The 24,714-nt window shown below is 44.9% G+C and overlaps 1 protein-coding gene across 2 annotated transcripts; it reads left to right on the top strand.

The window, feature by feature from the left end:
- Window positions 1-4,405: 4,405 nt before the first annotated feature.
- Window positions 4,406-24,439, top strand: Actr8 (actin related protein 8). Of its 2 annotated transcripts, XM_004652733.2 has the most exons (13): window positions 4,406-4,612; window positions 7,181-7,351; window positions 8,389-8,499; window positions 10,825-10,929; window positions 11,181-11,354; window positions 11,928-12,021; window positions 12,224-12,356; window positions 13,873-14,026; window positions 14,941-15,036; window positions 15,457-15,597; window positions 18,886-19,150; window positions 22,555-22,718; window positions 24,183-24,439. In XM_004652733.2, exons 1-13 carry the CDS (start codon window positions 4,490-4,492, stop codon window positions 24,324-24,326), a joined length of 1,875 nt encoding a protein of 624 aa, XP_004652790.1. In that variant the 5' UTR covers window positions 4,406-4,489; the 3' UTR covers window positions 24,327-24,439. The 2 variants fall into 2 exon arrangements, with proteins under 2 accessions (XP_004652790.1, XP_044991826.1); XM_045135891.1 differs by lacking the exon at window positions 22,555-22,718 and having other exon boundaries at window positions 24,183-24,309.
- The last annotated feature ends 275 nt before the right edge of the window (window positions 24,440-24,714 follow it).

Below are 24,714 nucleotides of genomic sequence, written 5' to 3'. Positions count from 1 at the left end.
TAAATAAAAATTTTAAAATCTAAAATTACTTTGTAAGACTTCATTTTGAAAATCCTTTCTTAGGAATATTTTGGAAAACAAGTTGTATATTATTTGTGAAGCTATATTAACCCTTGAAAGTTCACTGACATTATCATCAAAATACCATTTGATAAAGATTTGTTATATGTAATGTGTTGGGATTTTTTTCTTTCTTTAGAACTGCCAACCCCCTTCACCTTCCCCATTCCTCAGGAATCTCACATTGGTTTTTATTTGTGGGTCTATTAATAAGTAATGGCTAATTGTTAACCCTTTTCTTTTAGATAAATGTCTGCTCTGAGAAGCAGACAACTAGACATGCACGTTCATAGAAACCATCAAGAAGTGATGAGGGGATCATGCTGAAGATGAAGGTGCATGTCTGCAGAAGGACTGCTCTGTGTCCTCACAGACAAATGAGGTCGTGCTGGGAATTCCCTCTGCTGGGATCTGGCCTGACTGACATGCAGTTCTATAAATGCACATGTTTGTCTCATTTCCTGTTTTGTATAGTTTACTAAAGTACTAATATAGTTTTAATAAGTAAATATTTTTAGGTTGCAAAACTTGACTCCTCATCTTTATATAATTAAATCACAGAAACTCTGATCTCGAAAATTAAGGTTGTATATTTAGTATTGTATTGCCTTTTCAACTCCTAAAATACTATTCATTGTCAATTTGTTTTCATTGATAAATAAACCACACCGTATTTATTTCAGTAGCATGCATATATATGTGATTTCTAATTAATTTTATCTTTGTTTTTTTTTTGTTTTTGTGTTTCTGAGGTACATGGAATTTACTACGTAGCCTCAGGCTGGCCTCAAACTCATGGTGATCCTCCCACCTCTGCCTCATAAGTGCTGGAATTAAAGGCATGTACCACCAAGCCCTGCTTAATTTCATCTTTAATTTGTTCTGTGAATACATCATGCCTAGGTATTTATAGCTATAGCCAACAAAATTGTACTTCAAAATGGAGATATGCGAGGTAGTCTTCAAAATCATTGGACTTCAATGATACTGTTTTTGGTTATAAGTAAGTGTGTGTGTGTGTTTTGAGGTAGGGTCTCACTCTAGCACAGGCTGACCTGGAACTCACTTATGTAGTCTCAGGGTGGCCTCGAACTCACGCAATCCTCCTACCTCTGTCTCCCGGGTGCTGAGATTATAGGCATGTACCACCATGCCTAGCTGGTTGTAATTTATTTTATGTATTTATTTGCAAGCAGAGAGAGAGGGAATGGGCATACCATGGTCTCCTGCCACTACAAATGAATTCCAAATGCACTTGCCACCTTGTGCATCCAGCTTTTACATGGGTAGTTGGGAATTGAACCTGGGCCTTCAGGCCTTGCAACAGTGCCTCAACTGTTGAGACATCTCTGCAGACCCCAAGCTTTTTTTTTTTTTTTTTTGGTTTTTCAAGGTTGATATTGCTTTAGCCTAAGCTGACCCAGAATTCACTATGTAATCTCAGGGTAGCCTTGAATTCACAGCAATCCTCCTGCCTCAGCCTCTCAAGTGCTAGGATTAAAGGTGTGTGTTTCCACACCCAGCTCCATTTTTTGAATATATATGTGTATATATTTGCGGATACTGGGGAATGGAACCTGGGCAATCTGTTCAGCACTTCAATGTTTTCTTGACAGGAATTTTATCATTTCTTTGTTGTTGTTTATTTATTTGAAAGTGACAGAGAAAGAGCAGAGAGAGAAAGAGAATGGGTGTGCCAGGGCCTCCAGCCACTGCAAACGAACTCCAGATGCATGTGACCCCTTGTGCATCTGGCTAACATGGGTCCTGGGGAACTGAGCCTCGAACCGGGGTCTTTAGGCTTCACAGGCAAGCACTTAACCGCTGAGCCATTCTCCAGCCTGAATTTTACTATTTCTTTTTTTTAAATTATTTTTATTTATTTATTTGAGAGCAACAGGGAGAAAGAGGCAGATAAAGAGAGGGAGAGAGAATGGACGTGCCAGGGCCTCCAGCCACTGCAAACGAATTCCAGACGCATGCGCCCCCTTGTGAATCTGGCTGACGTGGGTCCTGGGGAGTCGAGCCTGGAACCGGGGTCCTTAGGCTTCACAGGCAAGCGCTTAACTGCTAAACCATCTCTCCAGTCCAAATTTTACCATTTCTTAAGAGTCTACTCACTGGCTTTAAGTACAATCTGAATACTGATAACTACCACATTTTTCACTAGTAGAAAGCTTTATCCAACTCTCCTTTTCTGTTTTGTTTTTTTTGGGGGGAGGGGGGCAGGGATATTTTTTTCAAGGTTGGGTCTCATTCTAGTCCCAGCTGATGCGGCTGGAACTTGCTCTGTAGTTCCAGGCTGGCCTCAAATTCACAGTGACCCTACCACAGTCTTTCAAGTGCTGGGACTGAAGGCACATACCACCACACCTAGCTTCCTTTTCTTTTTTGAATTTCAAGTAGCTCAGGCTGGCTTCACATTCAAGATTCTCCTGTCTCTGCCTCTCAAGTGACCAAGTGTTGGGACTATATGTAATAAGACACTGAAAGTTTAAGAGGGTTTTTTTTAGCCTGGCGAGGCAGTGGCACTTGGCAGGCAGAGTTAGGGCTGCTGTAAGTTAAAGGCCAGCTGGGACTACATAGTGAGTGCCAGATCAGCCTGGTAGAGTAAGACCTTACCTCGAAAGAAAAAGAAAAAAAAAAAAACATTGAACATCTGCCCAGGTTTTATGGCCGTGAATGGCAGAAGCATTCTGTTAAACTGCCACCTAACTAGCGAGGAAGACAAGGGCAGCACCACGGTCAGGGTGCTAGTGTTGGCCACAGCTTCTCTCTCTGAGCAGAGTCCATGAAACTTCTGATGCCTAAGACCACTGCTGCAGGTCTTGTTTTTTGGGCCTTACCCAGAGTCCCTTCTGCACCTGATACAGAACTGCCCTTCTCTGTAAACTGCTGAGCGCATGCAGAACTACTTTTGTACAGGTCAGGCTCACTGCTTTTAAGACTGAGTCGTCAGTCCACGTGGATCTATACCTCAAAATATTCCCACCTCAGCCTCCCAAGTGCTTGTAAGACTGGGTCTCATTAACCCACACTTGTCCTACACCTCAAAATAACTGGGACTCCCCAATGCTGGGATTAAAGGCCTGCACCACCACACCCAGCCCTCCTGTATTTTTAACACTGGACGGCCATACGGGCAGCTTATGAGGAACAGGGCTAGAGAAAGGAGGCCCAGTTTAGAGGCTGCTGTAGTCACCCAGAATGGATGAGAGCATGGTGGGGTGGTAATGGCAGCACTTAGGGAAAAGTGAATAATTCAAAGTATATTAATCAGTCCAGAACTTCTGATCATTCGGATGTGAAAGTGTGAGCAAAATTACATTTACTCAGTTTACTAGTGAGAGTTCTGTCACTTGGGGCGGACATCAAAAGCTCCATTTCGAGGGCTGGGAAGAAGGCTCAGAAGTTAAGGTGCTTGCTTGCAAAGTCTACCTACTGGGGTTCAATTCCCCAGCCAGATGCACAAGGTGGCACATACATATGGACCCTGGCACGCCCCTACATTCTTACATACAAATAAATACAAATTTGTGGGCTGGAGACATGGCTTAACCGTTAAGGTGTTTGCCTGTGAAGCCTAAGGACCTGAGTTTGATTCTCCAGGATCCACATAAGCCAGATGCACAAGAGTCATATGCGTCTGGAGTTCGTTTGTTATAGGCAGTGGCGTGCCCATTCTCTGTCTCTCTCCTCTCTCTCCTTGCAAATAAATAAATAAATTTTAAAAAATAAATACAAATGTGTATTTTGTTTTACTTTGTTGTTGTTCTTTCAGAGTAGGGACTCGTTCTAGCCCAGTCTGACCTGAATTCATTATGTAGTCTCAGGGTGGTCTCGAACTCAGCGATCCTCCTACCTCTGCCTCAGAAGTACTGAGATTAAAGGTGTGTGCCACTGCGCCTGGCTCAAATATATTTTTTTAAAAGTTCCATTTTGAATAATTTGCTTACTATGTCTTGTAAACAACAAAAACAAGGCGACATTAAATCAGCAGTTGGCTACCAGTCAGTAACTTCGTTTGATCAGGCCCAAACTGTAAGTAGACACATCCGAGAAAGACCTGGATAAAACCATGGAGCCGAAAGAACAACGCCACTATCAAGCTGGGCTGAGCAGACCAGATAACCAAGTTGCAGAATCAAGACTCCTGCTTATACACCTGTAAGGATGAAAGGAGATGCTGCCGCTCAAAAACCTATTAAGTCGCTAGAACTCCACAGGCGGCACTAAACACAGCCTCACCCGCCGGCTCCCACAGCTCAGGTCCAGCCCCGCCACGGCTTCTTCCCAGAGTTCTCTGCGGGTGACGCCAACGGCCATCTTGACTGTGGGCAGCCGGGCGAGAGTGCGCCTGCGCTCCGGCCCCCCTGAGGCTGAGGTGGCAACGGCCCTGAGCCCAAGGGTGGTGGGCTTCGCGGACAAGATGACCCAGGCTGAGAAGGGGGACGCGGAGAACGGGAAGGAGAAGGGTGGGGAGAAGGAGAAGGAGCAACGCGGGGTGAAGCGGCCCATCGTGCCAGCACTGGTGCCGGAGTCGCTGCAGGAGGTGAGGTGCGGCGAGTCCGGGACCGGACGGCAGCGGGGGCTGCAGACTGGCGGCTCGTCCGCCGCGAGGCCGGGAAAAGGGCGCGGCGGAGCCACGAGCGAGCCGGTTCCCGCGGCGCATGCGCACGCACGGCCCGGAAACCGCCGCGGCAGCGCCCGCCCGCCTCGCTAACGGCAGCCGCACGGGGCTCTGGGGTCCCTGGGAGGTAACTTAGTACCGAAAGCGTCATCCCAGCTAGATGGTGTAGAGGTTCAGCCTTTTGTTTTGTTACTAAATCCCAGACGGTGGAAGTCATTTCAAATTTAATGTATGGGCTGGAGAGATGGCTTAGCGGTTAAGCGCTTGCCTGTGAAGCCTAAGGACGCCGGTTCAAGGCTCGGTTCCCCAGCCCACGTTAGCCAGATGCACAAGGGGGCGCACGCGTCTGGAGTTCATTTGCAGAGGCTGGAAGCCCTGGCGCGCCCATTCTCTCTCTCTCCCTCTATCTGTCTTTCTCTCTGTGTCTGTCGCTCTCAAATAAATAAATAATTTAAAAAAAAATTTAATGTGTTTGGGGCTGGAGATACGGCTTAGCAGTTAAGGTGCTTGGCTGCGAAGCCTAAAGGACTCAGGTTCCATTCCCCAGTACTCACGTGAAGCCAGATGCCCAAGGTGGCGTATCGTCTGGAGTTCGTGTAAAGTGGCTAGCGCCCCTGGTGCGCCTATTCTTTCTCTCTAATAATTAAATAAAAATAATTTAACATTTTAATTTTATTATCCATTTGCAAGCACAGTAAGTCAGTGGGTATGGGCGCTCCAGGGCTGCTTCTAAGCCACAACAAACGAACTCCAGACCCATGCACTACCATGAACCAGCTTTGCATGGGTACTGTGGAAATCGAAGCCAGAATCAGATCAGGTTTTGCAAGCAACTGCCTTTAACCTCTGAGCCCCCCCATTTGAAGTTTAAAAGCAAGAAAAAAGTAGGAATTAAAAGCCTGCGTGTCAAAAAGAGAACAAATTTAAGTCAGGCTATCCAGAAAATATTTGTAGTGGCGTGGCAAGCGTATTAGCTTTTATTCCCATTCATTCTCACTGTTTCCCCTCTTCAGAAAACACTGATGTTCCCGGAGGAAAACAAGCCGAAGCAGTGAACAGTTCACAAAAGAAATAGGAACCTATTAAATAGTCAAGAGTTGGGGTTGACTATCTGAGTCAGCTCCCTCTCCCAGGTGCATGGTTGAAGGTTGCTGTAAAAAGCGGAGCTGGGTGGTACAGGTCTTGTAACAGCTTGGGAGAGACCTGGGCCTGGAGAGTGTGAAGGGGGAGGGGGTCGGCCCTGTCCAGAATTGAGAAGGAAGACTGCAAATCTTCTCAGTAGCTATACAAGCCATGGTCTCTTCATGGAAGTAGTTGAACTGAAGGGCTTCCCTATTAGCTTTACCCGAATGCGGCCTGTGGTCTAGCTGTATGCACTACATAAGTCCACCTTCCATCCGGCCAAGAACTCCATGTAGGAACTCATCAAGTGTCAGGCTGAATGTGCAGCCATCTATAGTGCAGTTCATCTAGAGTCTGTCCTTCAGCAATCATTTAAGCAATTTTCTTTATTTAAAATTTTTTTAAAATTTATTTATTTGAGAGAGAGAAGGGCACACCAGGGCCTCCAGCCACTGCAAGTGAATTCCAGATGCATGTGCTCCCTTGTGCAGCTGGCTTACATGGGTACTAGAGAATTGAACCAGAGTCCTTTGGCTTTGCAGGCAAATGCCTTAACCACTAAGCCATCTCTCCAACCCCAGTTTTCTTGACCATGCTTATTTTGGCTTTGTACTCACCAAGATAAGTGTTTTTGTTTGTTTGTTTTGTTTTTTGAGGTAGGGCCTCACGCTAGCTCAGGCTGACTTGGAATTCACTCTGTATTCTCCGGGTGGCCTCAAACTCATGGTGATCCTCCTACCTTTGCTTCCCAAGTGCTGGGATTAAAGACATGCGCCCTCCACACCTGGCTTATTATTATGCTTTTAAAAAAATTATGTAGGGCTGGAGATAGTGGTTAAGGCACTTGCCTGCAAAGCCAAAGGACCCAGGTTCAATTCCCCAGTACCCACGTAAGCCAGATGCACAAGGTGGTGCATGCATCTGGAGTTCATTTGCACTGGCAAGAGGTCTTGGTATGCCTATTCTCTCTATATATCTGCCTCTTTCTCTCTAAAGAAAGAAAAAAAAAGGAAGGAAGAAAAGAAAGAAAAAAAATATTTGAGACTTCATTCTGGTCACCATTGTACTTCTGCTCAAAATTAAATGTTCATTTGTATTGGACAATTTTGACTACATTCATTCAAGCAAGTATTTGTTGAGTTACGTTGTGTGAGTCAGCTCAAGAGAACGCTTATGGGGGAGTGGGCATTCAGATGGATGAAAGCAGTTGGATACCTCTCTCTCATCAGCTGCTTTTGGTCAGGTGCTTTGTCATAGCAAGGAGAAGGAAACTAAAACATCCATTTACTGAATAATTTAGTATTTTTGAGTCCAATAGTCCTTAGAGGAAACCTTATATCATTTGTTCCATATTTGCTATATCTGCAGCAAATCCAGAGCAACTTCATAGTTGTGGTACATCCAGGTTCAACAACTTTACGGATTGGTCGAGCTACAGATACACTTCCGGCCAGCATCCCTCATGTCATTGCACGGAGACACAAGCAACAAGGGCAGCCCTTGTACAAGGACAACTGGCTCCTAAGGGAGGGTCTAAATGTAAGTTAGAAATGAGGAGCAGGGGGTCAGTTCGTGGTGGTTTGCTTTGGAAGGTTTAGACACCCAAGTGATATTTAACATCACTCGAGATTGCAAGTATCACTTTTTTCATCTGAGCCAGCAGTTTAGATTTTAAAGTGCACATGGTTGGTATTGTATATATGTAAGTAGAATGATTGAGATGGGGAGGGGATATGATGGAGAATGAAATTTCAAAGGGGAAAGTGGGGGGCCGGGTATTACCATGGGATATTTTTTATAATCATGGAAAATGTTAATAAAAACTGAGAAAAAAATAAAGTGCACGTGTCATAGTGCACACCTGTAATTCCAGCTCTTAGCAGGTTGAGGGTCTCACTGTAGCCCAGGTTGACCTGGAACTCACTCTGTAACTCCAGGCTGGCCTTGAACTCATGTTGATCCTCTTACCTCAGCCTGGGATTAAAGGCATGCACCACCATACACAGCCCATTTTGACTCTTTTTTAGTGCTGGGGATCAAACCCAGACAGGGCCTTGAACATGCTGGGCAGTCATTCCACAACTTTGCTACTCCTGAGCTCCAGTTGGAATTTTGGTTTGTTATTTTGTTTGGGGTGATTTTTTGTTTGCTTGTTGTGTTTTGGGTTTTTGGTGGGCTTTTTTGCTTTGTTTTGTTTTGTTTTGTTTTAGTACTTTCAAGGCAGGGTCTCACTCTATCACAGGCTGTCCTGAAACTTACTCTGAAGTCTCAGGGTGGCTTCAAACTCATGGCAATCCTCCTACTCTGCCTCCCTGTGCTGAGATTACAGGTGTACACCACTATGCCCAGCTGCTTACTTTTTGAGGTAGAAGGTCCCTTTGTAGCTCAAGCTGGCCTTGTGCCAGAGAACATTCTATCTCAGCCTCCTTTTTCTAGAATCATAGACCTGTATTAGGGTTACTATGTCTAACAAAGATTAAGGAAATGCTATTTGCTGATGAAAGAATTTTGGCCTTATTGCTTGCTTTTTACACTAAGTCCTCTACACTGATCATCTTTTATTTCTGCTCTCCCAGAAACCTGAAAGTAATGAACAAAGACAAAATGGCCTTAAAATGGTGGACCAAGCAATATGGTCTAAAAAGATGTCAAATGGTACAAGACGGATTCCTGTGTCACCAGAACAGGTTCAGTCAACTTTTTCTTCAAATTTGTTCTTTTTCAACCTTTATTATATTACACCATCCTGTGTTGCTTACTGATGGTGATACATTCTGAGAAATATATCACTGGACAATTTTGTTGAATAAATATGGTAAGACATATTATGTACCCTATACCCACTTAGGTTCTGTGATACCCATTGTTCCTAGGCTCCAAACCTGGTACAGTAAGTTACTATTCTGAATACTGATGGCATTTGTAACACAAAGACACTTGGGTATGTAACTAAGGATACATTAAGCCAGGTGTGGTGGCACATGCCTTTAATCCCAGCACTCGGGAGGCAGAAGTAAGAGAATCGCCATGAGTTTGAGGCACTCTGAAACTACATAGTGAATTCCAGGTCAGCGTGGGCTAGACCTCCCTCAAAAAAAAAAAAAAATCTGCTTCCTCAAAAAAGAGAGAGAGAGGCTGGAGAGATGGCTTAGCGGTTAAGCGCTTGCGTGTGAAGCCTAAGGACCCCAATTCAAAGCTCAATTCCCCAGGACCCACATTAGCCAGATGCACAAGGGGGCGCACACGTCTGGAGTTCATTTGCAGTGGCTGGAGGCCCTGGCTTGCCCATTCTTTCTCTCTCGCTCTATCTGCCTCTTTCTCTCTCTGTCTGTTGCTCTCAAATAAAGAAATAAAAATGAACGAAAAAGATATTTTTAAAAAAGAGAGAGAGAAAAGAAAGGCTTAGTTTAATGGAATATGCATAACTGGGAGTTGCACAGGGTTCAATTTCTTTTTTCTTTTCTTCTTTTTTTTTTTTTTAAATCTGAGGTAGGGTATTACTCTAACTCAGGCTGACCTGTCACTCACTCTGTAACCTCAGGCTGGCCTCAAACTCATGGCAGTCCTCCTACCTCTGCTTCCCAAGTGCTGAAATTAAAGGTGTCTACTACCATGCCTGGCTTAAACTTTTTTATTAAAAGCTAAAACCAAACCCATACAGTGTCAAGATTATCAGTACAACTGTCTTCCACCTCTATATCTTGTCCCTTTGAAAAGTCTTCAAGGATCATTAGCATGTATGGAGCTGTCAGTTCCTGTGATAACAAGTTTCTTGCTTTTGTTTTTATTTATTTATTTGTACATGGGGTCGGTGGGGCACATGCCAGATCCTCTTGCTTTTGCAAACAAATGGCGGGCACTTGCACCACGTTTGTGTGTGTGTCTGGCTTATGTGGGTGGCTTCGGAGTCAAACTGGAGCTGCACTTCGTAAGCAAGCGCTTTTAACCGCGGGGCCCCAACAATATTATTGTTTTCTGGGATGCCTCTTGAAGGACCTGACTTGAGCTGTCTTACTAACTTTCTAAAAATGTATACTAGGAATAGTAGTGTACACACTCCAATAATAAAAGGTATAATAAGTATGTAAACCAGTTACATGCTTGTTTCTTGTCAGTGTCCCAAGTATATGTAATTGTATGTGCTATGTATATGACTGGCGGTGTTGCAGGCTTGTTTACCAATATCACTACATACTTTGGTGGGCAGTCAGATTATTTCAGCCCCATTACAGTCCCTCAGAACTACAGTTGTGTTTCTGATCTTTCTCTGACACACTGTGGGATATAACTGTAGTACTAGTCACATTTTCCCTAAGTCACTATGCAAATGCAAGGTGACAGTTCCAGAAAAAGAGAGAGGCCCTTCATTACTACTCACACAATAGCTGACTCAGTGTCAAAGATGTTTAAGCGAAATAATTTAAGCAATGTTTTCTTTAAAATATATTTATTTATTTATTTGCAAGCAGAGAGAGATAGAAGAGAAACAGAGAGGATGGGCATGCCAGGGCCTCCAGTCTGTGCAAATGAATTTCAGATGCATGCACCATCTTGTGCATTGCGTGGCTTTACATGGGTACCGAAGAATCAAACTTTGGTTGTTAGGCTCTGCAGGCAAGTGCCTTAACCACTAAGCCATCTCTGCAGCCCAGTTGTATTTTCTTAATTCAGGTGGTTGAAATTTTACACTTACCCGAATATGTGTAATTCCAGGATCTTGATAAAAGTTGTATTCTTAGTAGAGTTCATTATAATAAACCAATACAGGCTGGGTTTGTATTTAAGCTAAATACAGTTTGTGGACTAGTTGTGAGTTACAGCCTAGGTGTCAAAATCATGGAACAGGGAAGGACAGTAAAATCTCTTTGTGAACTGTTAGTATTTCACTACATATATTGGATTTGTGATTAAATCTTGTCACTCTGCCCTGTGACAGGAGAGGACTCTAGTTCTGCCCTCCCCCACCCCTCCTTATAAAAACTCAGCTAATTTTGATTTTTCTTTCTTTCCAGGCACGTTCCTATAACAAGCAGATGCGACCTGCAATTTTAGATCATTGTTCTGGAAACAAGTGGACAAATACATCTCATCATCCTGAGTATTTGGTAGGAGAAGAGGTAGGAAACTTTTTACATGCAAGAAGGAAAACCTGATCTTCCGCCTCCTGAAATTCATCCTGTCACCAAGTTTTGGTTGTTTACAGCATGCCATGATCCTGTTTTTGAGAAAGAACCAGATATTCATGCTGACTCCTAGATGATTAGATACTTACTGCTCAGCATCTAGTACATTAAGAAAACGTTAATGATGATTTCTGACCTTAAAGTTTGAGATGTAAAGCATTCTAATAGTATACTTTTTTTTGTAGGCCTTGTATGTTAACCCCCTGGACTGTTACAATATTCACTGGCCTATCAGAAGAGGTCAGTTAAATATTCACCCAGGACCTGGGGGCTCCCTTACAGCTGTTCTGGCAGATATTGAAGTAATATGGTCTCATGCAATTCAAAAGTACTTGGAAATCCCACTGAGAGATTTAAAGGTGAGCTAAAATTCCCAACTAATTTGGAATCTCAACTAGTTTTAAGATTCTTTGTTAGTACAAGTACATAATACTGAATTGTGTATCATATAATGTTATAAAGCATTTACAACCTCAGGGTGGTAGAGGTATCTTTTCTTCTTAATTCTTCTCTGGTTCTCTCTCTCTCATTTTATTTATTATTTATTTTGGTTTCTCAAGGCAGTCTCACTAGCCCAGACTGACTCGAAATTCACTGTGTAGTCTCATGCTGGCCTCAAACACAGTGATCTTCCTACCTCAGACTCCCAGCACCACCACACCCAGATCTGTTTCTTTAGTTATGTGGCTACTATCAGACATCAGCAAGCTGACTGTGTTACATCTCTCTCTGTACCTTACTCATACATACTAGTTGTTTTTCATCTCATGGATTTGAAATAATTCCTAAGAGACAGGGAAAACTTGAGCCCTTTCTGTTTCTTCCTGAAACCCAGGGGATAGCACAGAAGTGTGAAGATAGGGTTTGGTGGGATTGGACTTGACTGAATTTGGATATTAATGCAGTCATTTGCCTTTCTTTGCTCTTTTTAGTATTATAGGTGTATCTTGTTAATCCCTGATATTTATAACAAGCAGCATGTGAAAGAACTAGTGAATATGATACTGATGAAGATGGGTTTTTCAGGTATGTGTGACACTCCAGCAAAGGCATCTTTACATTACTTTTCTTTTTCAATGGGAAAGCTCATCTAATACAGTGATTTACCGAAAATGCTTATTCTGAAAGATTCATTATTGCTTTGATACTTTCCCAGAGATTTATAGGCTCCTAACATTTGGTGGATTACTTGTTTCATGAAAGTTGCGCCTCTGCCTTTCATTTTTAGGGATTGTGGTCCATCAGGAGTCTGTATGTGCTACCTTTGGAAGTGGCTTAAGTAGCACCTGTATTGTGGATGTTGGGGACCAGAAGACAAGTGTATGCTGTGTGGAGGACGGGGTGTCTCATCGGAACACTCGGTAAGGTATTTGCAAAGTCATATTTTCTGTTCCCTCTCCTGTCACAATCATCACAGGTCGGAAATTATGATAAGAAAAAGTCTGGCTAGGCATGGTGGCACACACCTTTAATCCTAGCACCTGGGAGTCAGAGGTAGGAGGATCACTATGAGTTCAAGGTCAGCCTGAGACTACATAGTGAATTCCATGTCAGCCTGGTCTAGAGTGAGACCCTAACTCAAAAGAAAAAGAAAAAAAAAAGTCTGCAAGACTGTGGAAATGCATTCTCTAGCAAGGTAAACACAGATGACCATGCTCTTAGGGAAGCTTCTCACATGTATTCCCACTAGTAGGTAGTTCCTGGTAGTCCTGGTTTATACTGTGCTTTGCCACAGAAGAGCTCCTTGTCTTCAGCTGTGGTCTTCCATGGACAAACCAATCATACAGCAGAACTAGGCAGGTCATGTAGAAGAAAACAGATTTTTCAGGTCATCACGGGTGAGGAGTTAAGGAGTGTAGGAGCAGGTTTCCCTCATGTCCTTCAGAAGCATCCTGGCAAAGCTAAGCCCACTCAGGTGGTGCATTTATGAAGTCATAAGTCTGCTGCAGTTAGTGCTCCTTGAATAGCTTCTTGTCTACATTAGGTAGTTTGAGTTTCAAAGAACAGAAAAAGCTTTGAGGAGCCTGAGCAGTTAAAGAAGGCTTGTATACTGCCTCATCCCTGGCCTCTTTGCATCCTAAAATCCAGAATGAGTGTTTCCAGTTTTCCATTGCTTGGATTTGTAACTATCGAGAAACTGATGAATTCATTTCCTATGGCTAAAAAGTAGGGTACATCGGTCTTCTTAGATTGTAGAACCCTTCGCTAAGTAGCTAGACAGTGTTTTCTGCGTCTTTCTCCCATAAGTTGTCTTAATGTCCATGTCTGCCGCTCTTAAATGTGAATGAATGTGAAAAGCCAGGCTGTCACATGGTAAATATATTCACGTATTGACAGCCTAGAGTTTATAATGTGCATTCGGGATTCTGTATCTCTTGTTTGTTTGTTTTTGTTTTTGTTTTTCAAAAGTAGAGTCTCACTCTAGGTCAGGCTGACCTGAAATTCACTATGTAGTCTCAGAGTGGCCTTGAACTCACAGTAAACTCCCTACCTCTGCCTTCCAAGTACTGGGATTAAAGGCTTTTTTTTGCAAACTACCAGCTGCTCTAGCAGCCCCACTATTGGTTTTTAGAGTTCTTCTTGTTCTTCAATCTACCCATGCTATCCTTTCCTTTCCTTCTTAAAATAAACTGTACTGCAAACTGTTCCACTATGCCTAATGGACTTTTGTTTGTTTTTTGAGGTAGGGTCTCACTCTAGCCCAGGCTAGCCTGGAATTCACTATGTAGTCTCAGGCTGGCCTTGAACTCACTGCTATCCTCCTACCTCTGCCTCCTGAGTGCTAGGATTAAAGGCGTGTGCCACCACACCCAGCCCTAATGGACTTCTTAAAGCCCTCTTATATGTCAGGCTCACCATCTGCCCTTTTCTCTTCAGGCTCTGTCTGGCATATGGGGGATCTGATGTTTCAAGATGTTTTTACTGGCTCATGCAGCGGGCAGGGTTCCCTTACAGAGAGTGCCAGTTGACAAATAAAATGGATTGCCTCCTTCTACAGCACCTTAAGGAAACTTTTTGTCATTTAGATCAGGTAGGAACAAAATTAAAATTGTTCATTGTTTTTGGTTCTGGGAAAAAAATGTAAGATAATTAAAAGATACTTAAAATGTTAATATCATGTTGTCCAAGAACCTAAATGGATGAAGCCTTGCAGCTGGAGCTCTTAAGCTCTTGGGTGGGGTCAGGGTGCTAAGGCTTTCTCAAGTTCTGGAAAGGAAGTTCAGCAGATTTCTATCTGGACAACTCAGAGCACTGTGATAAATGAAGACAGCACTTGGAATGAGATGAGTGTGACAGTTAGTAGATATGTGCAGACAGGTAATTAAATGTAGAGTTCAAAACACTTCCTTAGTGTTCTGGATTGCCATGGTTTAATCATTTCATGGTTGTGTGGGGGTTTTACTTTGCTGTGGACCTTTAAAAAAAAGAACTATTTAGTTATTTGAGAAAAGGAGGGAGAGTGAGAAGGAGAGAGAATGGGCACTGCAGGGCCTCCAGCCACTGCAAACAAACTTCAGACACATGCACCACCATGTGCATCGGAATTGAACCTTGGTCCTTAGACTTCACAGGCAAGCACCTTAACCACTAAGCCATCTCCATCCCTGGACCTTTTTTATTTTGTTGTTGTTTGTTTTTTACTTCATTTGGGTAATATAACTTTCACAAAACTTAAGAAAGATTTTTAAAAGACTATAAATTTCCCAAGAATTGAGGGCATTCACTTATCATTTCATTACTTATGCTAATGTATGTAGTTTTGAAGAGAACAATGCAGCTGGCAGAGATTTCAGACATGTTAAAGTGGGAAGCAAAGATGAACTGATGTTTTATTGAGAAACAGTGAGTGGTACAAAGTTGGAGAGTGGCCATTCTATGTATGTAGTTTGTTGAGTATGCCTACATTCTTACGGGATCACTGGTAGCATCTTTTCTTGGAATCAGGACATCTCTGGACTTCAGGACCATGAGTTTCAGATTCGACATCCAGATTCTCCTGCCCTGCTTTACCAGTTTCGACTGGGAGACGAGAAACTCCAGGTAACTAAAGATGTATATATGTCCATGCATAGAGAGAAAGACCAAGCTATCTGGATTTAGTAAAACTGGGAATATGCATTTGCTGGGAATACAGTGAGGTCAAAATGGCAGCTACTTACCTATCGGTGCTCCTCCAGACCAATATTTTAGCCACTGTTTCACTCCAGGTTAGAATAGACTTGGGGACCATCTAATTGGTTGTTATGTGGGCCCAACCTTACGAGAAAATTATAAATTAAATTCCAAGGCACATGGTGTCCTGTTGCTCAGTCTACTAGATGGTAGTAAAGAAGTAGTCCCTCTCCCAAAAGAGAATCCGCCCAGTGTGGAACAGAGTGGAGAATTATTCAAAATTGAGTCATTCTGTTGTTTTTCAGGAGAGAGTCTCTCTTTCTAATCCCTCTTTATTTCCATGCCTAGGCTCCGATGGCATTGTTTTACCCAGCAACCTTTGGAATTGTTGGACAGAAGATGACAACCTTGCAGCACAGATCCCAAGGCGACCCTGAGGACCCTCACGATGAGCATTACCTGCTGGCCACGCAGAGCAAGCAGGAGCAGGTCTGAGACCATTCTGTGCAACAGCAGATGGCTTCCTCGTAAAGAAGCTTACACAGCATGATTAGGTCATTGGAAGCACCACAGTCTTAGCAGACTGGTGCTGATGCTGTTTTCAGAACTGTAGATAAAGTTTGACTTTAAAATCTGGCTGAGTGGACATTAATTTAATACTGTGAAGGCCAGTCTGTCTTTTAAAATTTAATGAACACACTTGCCTTTTGGCATGTATTATTTATTTAAATTAACTATTTCTTGATATTTATCTTGTAGCACTTTCAGTAAAATCTTTTTAGTTGTAATACAGAAGGTATATGACATAGACAAAGACTTGAATTTCTTTGTACAAAATTAGTCATGGGACAGAAGAGGTGGCTCAGCAGTTAAGGTGCTTGCCTGCAATGCCTAACAACCCGAGTTCAATTCCCCAGCACCCATGTAAACTGGAATGTACAATGACTCATACATCTGGAGTTAGTTGGCAGCAGCTGAAGGCCCTGGCACACCCATTTTCTGTGTCTCTCTTTTTCTCTCTCTGCTTGCAAATAAATAAAATTATTTTTAAAAAAGACTAGTTCTAGAGCTGGAGAGATGGCTTAGTGGTTAAGTGCTTGCCTGTGAAGCCTAAGGACCCTGGTTCAAGGCTCGATTCCCCAGGACCCACGTAAGCCAGATGCACAAGGGGGCACACATGTCTGGAGTTCGTTTGCAGTGGCTGGAGGCCCTGGTGCGCCTATTCTCTCTCTGTCTCTCTGTCTCTTTCTCTCTCTGTCACTGTCAAATAGATAAATAAAAATAAAATTTTTTTTTAAAAAAGAGACTAGTTCTAGTAATAGGATATCTGGTGTCAGAACATAGATCATAGCTTTTATGTGCTAATGAAATATGTGCAACTCATGGTGAAGACCAAGGCTTTAAAACTGCTGGTCTTTGTTCCTGCCCCAGTGGTTACAGGGATGAAGTAGTTTGGATCTGAAAGTGAGGATTCATTAACAGCTACTGGCCCATGAATCCCACTGAAAGGTTCCACTTAAAAACTAAGTTTCATGAGTGGATAATGAAGATGTGGCACATTTATACAATGGAGTTCTACTCAGCGGTAAAGAAAAATGAAGTTATGAAATTTGCAGAAAAATGGATGGACCTGGAAAGGATTATACTAAGTGAGGTAACCCAGGCCCAGAAAGCCAAGCGCCACATGTTCTCTCTCATATGTGGATCCTAGATACAGATGATTGGGCTTCTGTGTGAGAATGAAAATACTTAGTAGCAGAGGCCAGTAAGTTAAAAAGGAGACATAAAGGGAAGAGAAAGGAAGGGAGGAGGGTACTTAATAGGTTGATATTGTATATATGTAAGTACAATGATTGAGATGGGGAGGTAATATGATGGAGAATGGAATTTCAAAGGGGAAAGTGTGGGGGGGAGGGAGGGAATTACCATGGGATATTTTTTTTTAATTTTTATTTATTTATTTTGAGAGCGAGAGACACAGAGAGAAAGACAGATAGAGGGAGAGAGAGAGAATGGGCACGCCAGGACTTCCAGCCTCTGCAAACGAACTCCAGACGCGTGCGCCCCCTTGTGCATCTGGCTAACGTGGGACCTGGGGAACCGAGCCTCGAACCGGGGTCCTTAGGCTTAATAGGCAAGCGCTTAACCGCTAAGCCATCTCTCCAGCCCCCATGGGATATTTTTTTATAATCATGGAAAATGCTAATAAAAATAAAAAATATATTAAAAAGAAAAACTAAGTTTCAGGGCTGGAGAGATGGCTTAAGTGCTTGCCTGTGAAGCCTAAGGACCCCAGTTTGAGGCTCAATTCCCCAGGACCCACGTTAGCCAGATGCACAAGGGGGCACATGCATCTGGAGTTCATTTGCAGTGGCTGGAGGCCCTGGCGTGCCCCCCCCTTTCCCTGTCATTCTCAACTAAATAAATAAAAATGAACAAAACTTAAAATTAAAAAAAAACTAACAAACTAAGTTTCAGTCAGGTGTGGTGGTGTACGCCGTTAATCCCAGCACTTGGGATGCAGAGATAGGAGGATCACCCAGAGTTCGAGGCTACTCTGAGACTACATAGTGAACTCCAGGTCAGCCTGGGCTAGAGTGAGACCCTACCTTGAACCTCCCCTCCCCCCCCAAAAAAAAACCACTTAAGTTTAGGGCTAGAGAGAGGGCTTAGTGGTTAACGCACTTACTTAAGGTCTAAGGGCTCTTGTTCAACTTTCCAGGTCCCACATGAGCCAGACACACAGTGATGCAAGCAGGGAATGTCACACATGTGCACAAGGGAGCACATCTGGAGTTTGATTGCAGTGGCTGAAGGCCCTAGCACACCAATTCTCTCTCTCTCTCTCTCAATCTCTCTCTCTCACACACACACATTAACACAACAACAACAACAACAACAAACAATTAAGTTTAGGAGCTGGAAAGATGGCTTAGTGGTTAAAGCACTTGCCTTTGAAGTCTAAGGACCCATGTTGGACTCTTCAGATCCCACATGAGCCAGGTGCACAAGGTGATGCAAGGTCACACATGCTTATGAGATGGCATATGTGTCTGGAGTTCAACTAAGTAGCTGTAGTCTCTGGTACACCAATCCTGTTTGTCTCTCTTGCTCTTGCTCTTGTTCTCTCACATTAAAAAAAGCAGGGAAGGGCTGGAGAGATAGTTTAGCAGTTGAGCGCTTGCCTGTGAAGCCTAAGGACCCCGGTTCAAGGCCCAGTTCCCCAGGACCCATGTTAGCCAGATGCACAAGGGGGTGCATGCATCTGGAGTTTGTTTGCAGTGGCTGGAGGCCCTGGCGCACCCATTCTCTCTCTCTCCCTCCCTCCCTCCTTCTCTCTGTCTGTCGCTCTCAAATAAATAATAAACAGAAAGACTTTTTTTAAAAAGCAGGGAAAAAAAGACAACTAAGTTTAGGGCTGGGCATGGAGGCACACACCTTTAATCCCAGCACTTAGGAGGCAGAAGTAGGGGTATTAATGTGAGTTCAAGGCCAGCCTGGGATTACAGAGTGAGTTCCAGGAGCAAGACCCTACCTCAGAGAAAAAAAAAAAAAATACTAAGCTTGCAGGGAAGATGGTTTGGCCTTTTGGTTTTAAACCCCATCCAGGGGATAGTAAAGTCCTGGGACCTACCCACATACCCAGAGACTGCCTGGAGTTGTCAGAATGTCCTTAACGCCCCACTCCCTCGTTATTTGCTTAACGGTTGTGCAGAACCAGCAGTGTTCTATTGTAGTCATGCCATTGATTTGTTTTACCTGTTGGCTCATTTACAGTCTGCAAAAGCTACTGCTGACCGCAAATCTGCATCCAAACCCATTGGGTTTGATGGGGATCTTCGAGGCCAGTCTTCTGACCTTCCAGAAAGGCTGCATTCCCAAGAGATGGATTTGGGGTCCTCCCAGGGAGACTGTCTGATGGCCGGGAATGATTCCGAAGAGGCCCTCACTGCACTGATGTCCAGGAAAACTGCCATCTCACTATTTGAAGGGAAAGCCTTGGGCCTTGATAAAGCCATCCTTCACAGCATAGACTGCTGTTGTAAGTAATCTCAGGGAAACCAGGAGCTGGCAGTAAAATGAGATGGCATTTATTTGGTTTCATGGTAAATTGGTTTAACCTAGGGTGTAGTCATAAAGCTTAAGCATGGACATTCAAAAACTGTCAAGCAGCTGGGTGTGTTGGCGCACACAAATCCCAGCACTCAGGAGGCAGAGGTAGGAGGTTTGCTGTGAGGTCAGGCCACCCTGAGACTCCATAATGAATTCCAAGTCAGCCTGGGCTAGAGTGAGACCCTACCTCGGAAAACAAAAACCTGTCAAGCACCCGCTTCATCCTTGCCTTGCCAGGCGTGGGGAATAAAGCAGCGCCTAGTATGCTTTTGCGCATTCCTAGCACTTGCACTGGCACATAGTCTAGTCCTAGTAATGAAAATAAAGTATCAAAGAAGAAATAACAATACTAGTGGGCGCTAAAATGTTGAATTAAAGAATTGACCAAGGGCTGGGAGACCTAATGTAGGGCATTTTTCCATCTGTGGGGGAGATATAGAGGTATCTTGAAGTGGTTTTCTGAACAAACCATATGAAAGATGGAAGGAGTGAGTGAGAAAGCTGTCACCAGAGGCATTCTGTGCTGCAAAGGACAGGATAGCTAGGATGCTAGCACACGGCATGAGGTAGGCTCCCTTAAAGACTATGGTCCTAATTGTAGGGAGCAGCAAAATGTGGCAGGAAGGTGGGTTCTCCCAGTTTTAGTGTTCAGGGTGGATTTGAGGGAGATCTTTGAGCAGGAGGGTAGGTTCCCCAGGTATTAGTGTTGAGGGTGGCTTTGGGGAGATCCTTGAGCAGGAGGGTGGGTTCCCCCTGTTTTAGTGTTGAGGGTGGCTTGGGGGAGATCCTTGAGCAGGAGGGTGGTTTCCTGGTTTTGGTGTTGAGGGTGGCTTGGGGGAGGTCCTTGAGCAGGAGGGCGGTTCCCCCTGTTTTAGTGTTGAGGGTGGCTTGGGGGAGATCCTTGAGCAGGAGGGCGGTTCCCCTGGTTTTGGTGTTGAGGGTGGCTTGGGGGAGATCCTTGAGCAGGAGGGTGGTTCCCTGGTTTTGGTGTTGAGGGTGGCTTGGGGGAGATCCTTGAGCAGGAGGGTGGTTTCCTGGTTTTGGTGTTGAGGGTGGCTTGGGGGAGATCCTTGAGCAGGAGGGTGGTTCCTTGGTTTTGGTGTTGAGGGTGGCTTGGGGAGATCCTTGAGCAGGAGGGTGGTTCCCTGGTTTTGGTGTTGAGGGTGGCTTGGGGGAGATCCTTGAGCAGGAGGGCGGTTCCCCTGGTTTTGGTGTTGAGGGTGGCTTGGGGAGATCCTTGAGCAGGAGGGTGGTTCCCTGGTTTTGGTGTTGAGGGTGGCTTGGGGGAGATCCTTGAGCAGGAGGGCGGTTCCCCTGGTTTTGGTGTTGAGGGTGGCTTGGGGAGATCCTTGAGCAGGAGGGTGGTTCCCTGGTTTTGGTGTTGAGGGTGGCTTGGGGGAGATCCTTGAGCAGGAGGGTGGTTCCCTGGTTTTGGTGTTGAGGGTGGCTTGGGGGAGATCCTTGAGCAGGAGGGTGGTTCCCTGGTTTTGGTGTTGAGGGTGGCTTGGGGGAGATCCTTGAGCAGGAGGGCGGTTCCCTGGTTTTGGTGTTGAGGGTGGCTTGGGGAGATCCTTGAGCAGGAGGGTGGTTCCCTGGTTTTGGTGTTGAGGGTGTCTTGGGGGAGATCCTTGAGCAGGAGGGTGGTTCCCTGGTTTTGGTGTTGAGGGTGGCTTGGGGGAGATCCTTGAGCAGGAGGGTGGTTCCCTGGTTTTGGTGTTGAGGGTGGCTTGGGGGAGATCCTTGAGCAGGAGGGTGGTTCCCTGGTTTTGGTGTTGAGGGTGGCTTGGGGAGATCCTTGAGCAGGAGGGTGGTTCCCTGGTTTTGGTGTTGAGGGTGGCTTTGGGGAGATCCTTGAGCAGGAGGGTGGTTTCCTGGTTTTGGTGTTGAGGGTGGCTTGGGGGAGATCCTTGAGCAGGAGGGTGGTTCCCTGGTTTTGGTGTTGAGGGTGGCTTGGGGGAGATCCTTGAGCAGGAGGGTGGTTCCCTGGTTTTGGGGTTGAGGGTGGCTTGGGGGAGATCCTTGAGCAGGAGGGTGGTTCCCTGGTTTTGGTGTTGAGGGTGGCTTGGGGGAGATCCTTGAGCAGGAGGGCGGTTCCCTGGTTTTGGTGTTGAGGGTGGCTTGGGGGAGATCCTTGAGCAGGAGGGCGGTTCCCTGGTTTTGGTGTTGAGGGTGGCTTGGGGGAGGTCCTTGAGCAGGAGGGTGGTTCCCTGGTTTTGGGGTTGAGGGTGGCTTGGGGGAGATCCTTGAGCAGGAGGGTGGTTCCCTGGTTTTGGTGTTGAGGGTGGCTTGGGGGAGATCCTTGAGCAGGAGGGTGGTTCCCTGGTTTTGGTGTTGAGGGTGGCTTGGGGGAGATCCTTGAGCAGGAGGGTGGTTCCCTGGTTTTGGGGTTGAGGGTGGCTTGGGGGAGATCCTTGAGCAGGAGGGTGGTTCCCTGGTTTTGGTGTTGAGGGTGGCTTGGGGGAGATCCTTGAGCAGGAGGGCGGTTCCCTGGTTTTAGTGTTGAGGGTGGCTTGGGGGAGATCCTTGAGCAGGAGGGCGGTTCCCTGGTTTTGGTGTTGAGGGTGGCTTGGGGGAGGTCCTTGAGCAGGAGGGTGGTTCCCTGGTTTTGGGGTTGAGGGTGGCTTGGGGGAGATCCTTGAGCAGGAGGGTGGTTCCCTGGTTTTGGGGTTGAGGGTGGCTTGGGGGAGATCCTTGAGCAGGAGGGTGGTTCCCTGGTTTTGGTGTTGAGGGTGGCTTGGGGGAGATCCTTGAGCAGGAGGGTGGTTCCCTGGTTTTGGTGTTGAGGGTGGCTTGGTGGAGATCCTTGAGCAGGAGGGTGGTTCCCTGGTTTTGGTGTTGAGGGTGGCTTGGGGAGATCCTTGAGCAGGAGGGTGGTTCCCTGGTTTTGGTGTTGAGGGTGGCTTGGGGGAGGTCCTTGAGCAGGAGGGTGGTTCCCTGGTTTTGGTGTTGAGGGTGGCTTGGGGAGATCCTTGAGCAGGAGGGCGGTTCCCTGGTTTTGGTGTTGAGGGTGGCTTGGGGGAGATCCTTGAGCAGGAGGGTGGTTCCCTGGTTTTGGTGTTGAGGGTGGCTTGGGGAGATCCTTGAGCAGGAGGGCGGTTCCCTGGTTTTGGTGTTGAGGGTGGCTTGGGGGAGATCCTTGAGCAGGAGGGTGGTTCCCTGGTTTTGGTGTTGAGGGTGGCTTGGGGAGATCCTTGAGCAGGAGGGTGGTTCCCCTGGTTTTGTGTTGAGGGTGGCTTTGGGAGATCCTTTAGTAGGCTGTTACCATTTTCCAAACCAAAGATTTGTCTGGATGTGGTAATGATTAAGTGGAAGGTGACATCGCTGTCTTTTCAGCCTCCGATGATACAAAAAAGAAGATGTACAGCTCCATCCTGGTTGTGGGAGGTGGTCTGATGTTTCACAAAGCTCAAGAATTTCTGCAGCACAGGATTCTCAACAAAATGCCACCATCTTTCAGGCGGATTATTGAAAATGTTGATGTAATCACAAGACCCAAGGTGTGTAGTATTCTGGTGCAAGCTGGACTGTATGCAAATAGAACCAGCGTTGATTATACCTAATTGTAACATATGTGGACAGATAAAACCTTTGGAGGCCTGGGCTTGTGACTGTTCTTGAGGGCTTGAGGAAGTGGAAAAATTATTTTCTGTAGGTCATAAATGTCAAGCTTTGAGCTCAAGACTAGGAGAGTTTTTTTTTGCTCTTTTGGTTGCTGTGTTTTTTTGTTTGTTTGTTTTTGTTTTTGTTTTCTGAGAGTCTTATAGCCATTTAGCCCAGGCTGACCTCATACTTCCTGTATAGTTGAGATAGTTGAGGCTGGCTTTGAACTGCTGATCCTACTGCTTCTGCTTCTCAAATGCTGGGATTACAGACATGTACCACCATGCCTGTTCCCTGCTGTGGTTGATTTATACTGTAACAGTGCCAGGTGGGTTCAGCAATGACTGGTTTTCTCACCCTGACATTCAGAACAGCCCCATTTTTCTGTCTAGTCAAAGTTAGGAACAACATGTTGCTGGTCTTTGGTTTGAACTACTTTGGGAAAAACACATGCTTATCTGTATTTCATTAAATATTACTACAATTCCTGACAAGGTTCTGATTTCATTTTCTTTTTTTTTTCTTATGAAATCAAGATTTTTTTTTTTTTGAGGCAAGCCCAACAGGCTGACCTTTTTTTTTTTTTTCTTTCTTTCTTTAAATTTTTATTAGCATTTTCCATGATTATAAAGAAAAGTCCCATGGTAATTCCCTCCCTCTCCCCCCCCCCACACTTTCCCCTTTGAAATTCCATTCTCCATCATATTACCTCCCCATCTCAATCATTGTACTTACATATATACAATATCAACCTATTAAGTACCCTCCTCCCTTCCTTTCTCTTCCCTTTATGTTTCCTTGTTATGATTTCATTTTCTTGAGAGAGAATATCTCTGAAGTATGTTTATTCTCTTACACTTCCAAGTTAGTTTGTCACTGTATATGTGCCTACCCACAGGGTCTATTTGTAAAGTGGTGAAGCTTAGCATTGTCAGTAATAAAAATTAGTTCTTTCATTGTTTGAAGCAGAAATGTCTGTGACTTGTACTTTTTTTGGAGGGGGAGGAGGTTTTAAGGTAGGGGTCTACTCTAGCACAGGCTGACCTGGAATTCATTATGTAGTCTCAAGCTGGTTTCAAACCCACAGCAGTCCTCCTACCTCTGCCTCCCAGCGCTGTGATTAAAGGCGTACGCCACCACACCCTGCTAGACTTTCATTATTTGTGGTCCTGGTGCTGGTGCTGTGAGTTGAACCCGGGCCTTACGCATGCTAGGTAGGTGCTACATCCCAGCCAGTCTCCTGTTGTCTTTAATTTAGACAGAAAGTCCAGCTTCCTAGATATTGACTTAGCCAGGATGCCTCTCTCTCCCACATAAAGAAAATGTCTGCCTTTGCGGAAATGGCATTCTCTTCTGTGCAGGACATGGATCCCCGGCTGATTGCATGGAAAGGAGGGGCAGTGTTGGCGTGTTTGGATACCACACAGGAACTGTGGATCTACCAGCGGGAGTGGCAGCGCTTTGGTGTTCGCATGCTACGGGAGCGAGCCGCTTTTGTGTGGTGAAGTCACTGGTCAAGACCAAAAACCAAGTTCCTGGGTACAAAAGATTTAAAGAATGTATGTATTTAATTTATTGACATAGATTCATTTCATAAAAATAAATGGATTTCAGCCTCCTCTTGAGGAAATGACATTGATTTGAAATTATAAGCTGTGTTCACACCCAGACCATTTGAGAACAAATATGAACTTTCTTGCATTTTTCTCTGGGTTTCATAAACTACTCTTGCGCCCTCACCCAGTGATGTAAAATGTTGCTGTTGAGTATTCTCACCAGATTAAGCTCTGTTTGTCTCATGTAGCCACTGACAGTAGTGGCTGGTAGGAACTGACAGGTGGTTTATTTCCTGTTTTCCAATAGAGCACTTAGGATCTGAAGGCCTGAGTTCCA

This window comes from Jaculus jaculus, chromosome 16, assembly GCF_020740685.1.
Source record: "Jaculus jaculus isolate mJacJac1 chromosome 16, mJacJac1.mat.Y.cur, whole genome shotgun sequence".
Taxonomy (NCBI): Eukaryota; Metazoa; Chordata; class Mammalia; order Rodentia; family Dipodidae; genus Jaculus; species Jaculus jaculus.
This window is presented reverse-complemented; position numbering and strand designations above follow the sequence as displayed.

Excerpts from the sequence above, each read along its gene's own strand:
- Actr8 (XM_004652733.2), top strand. The coding sequence starts at position 4,490 with ATGACCCAGGCTGAGAAGGGGGACGCGGAGAACGGGAAGGAGAAGGGT. Across the intron at positions 8,500-10,824 it reads TTCCTGTGTCACCAGAACAG|GCACGTTCCTATAACAAGCA; the intron begins GTTCAGTCAACT and ends CTTTCTTTCCAG. Across the intron at positions 15,037-15,456 it reads TGGGAGACGAGAAACTCCAG|GCTCCGATGGCATTGTTTTA; the intron begins GTAACTAAAGAT and ends TTCCATGCCTAG.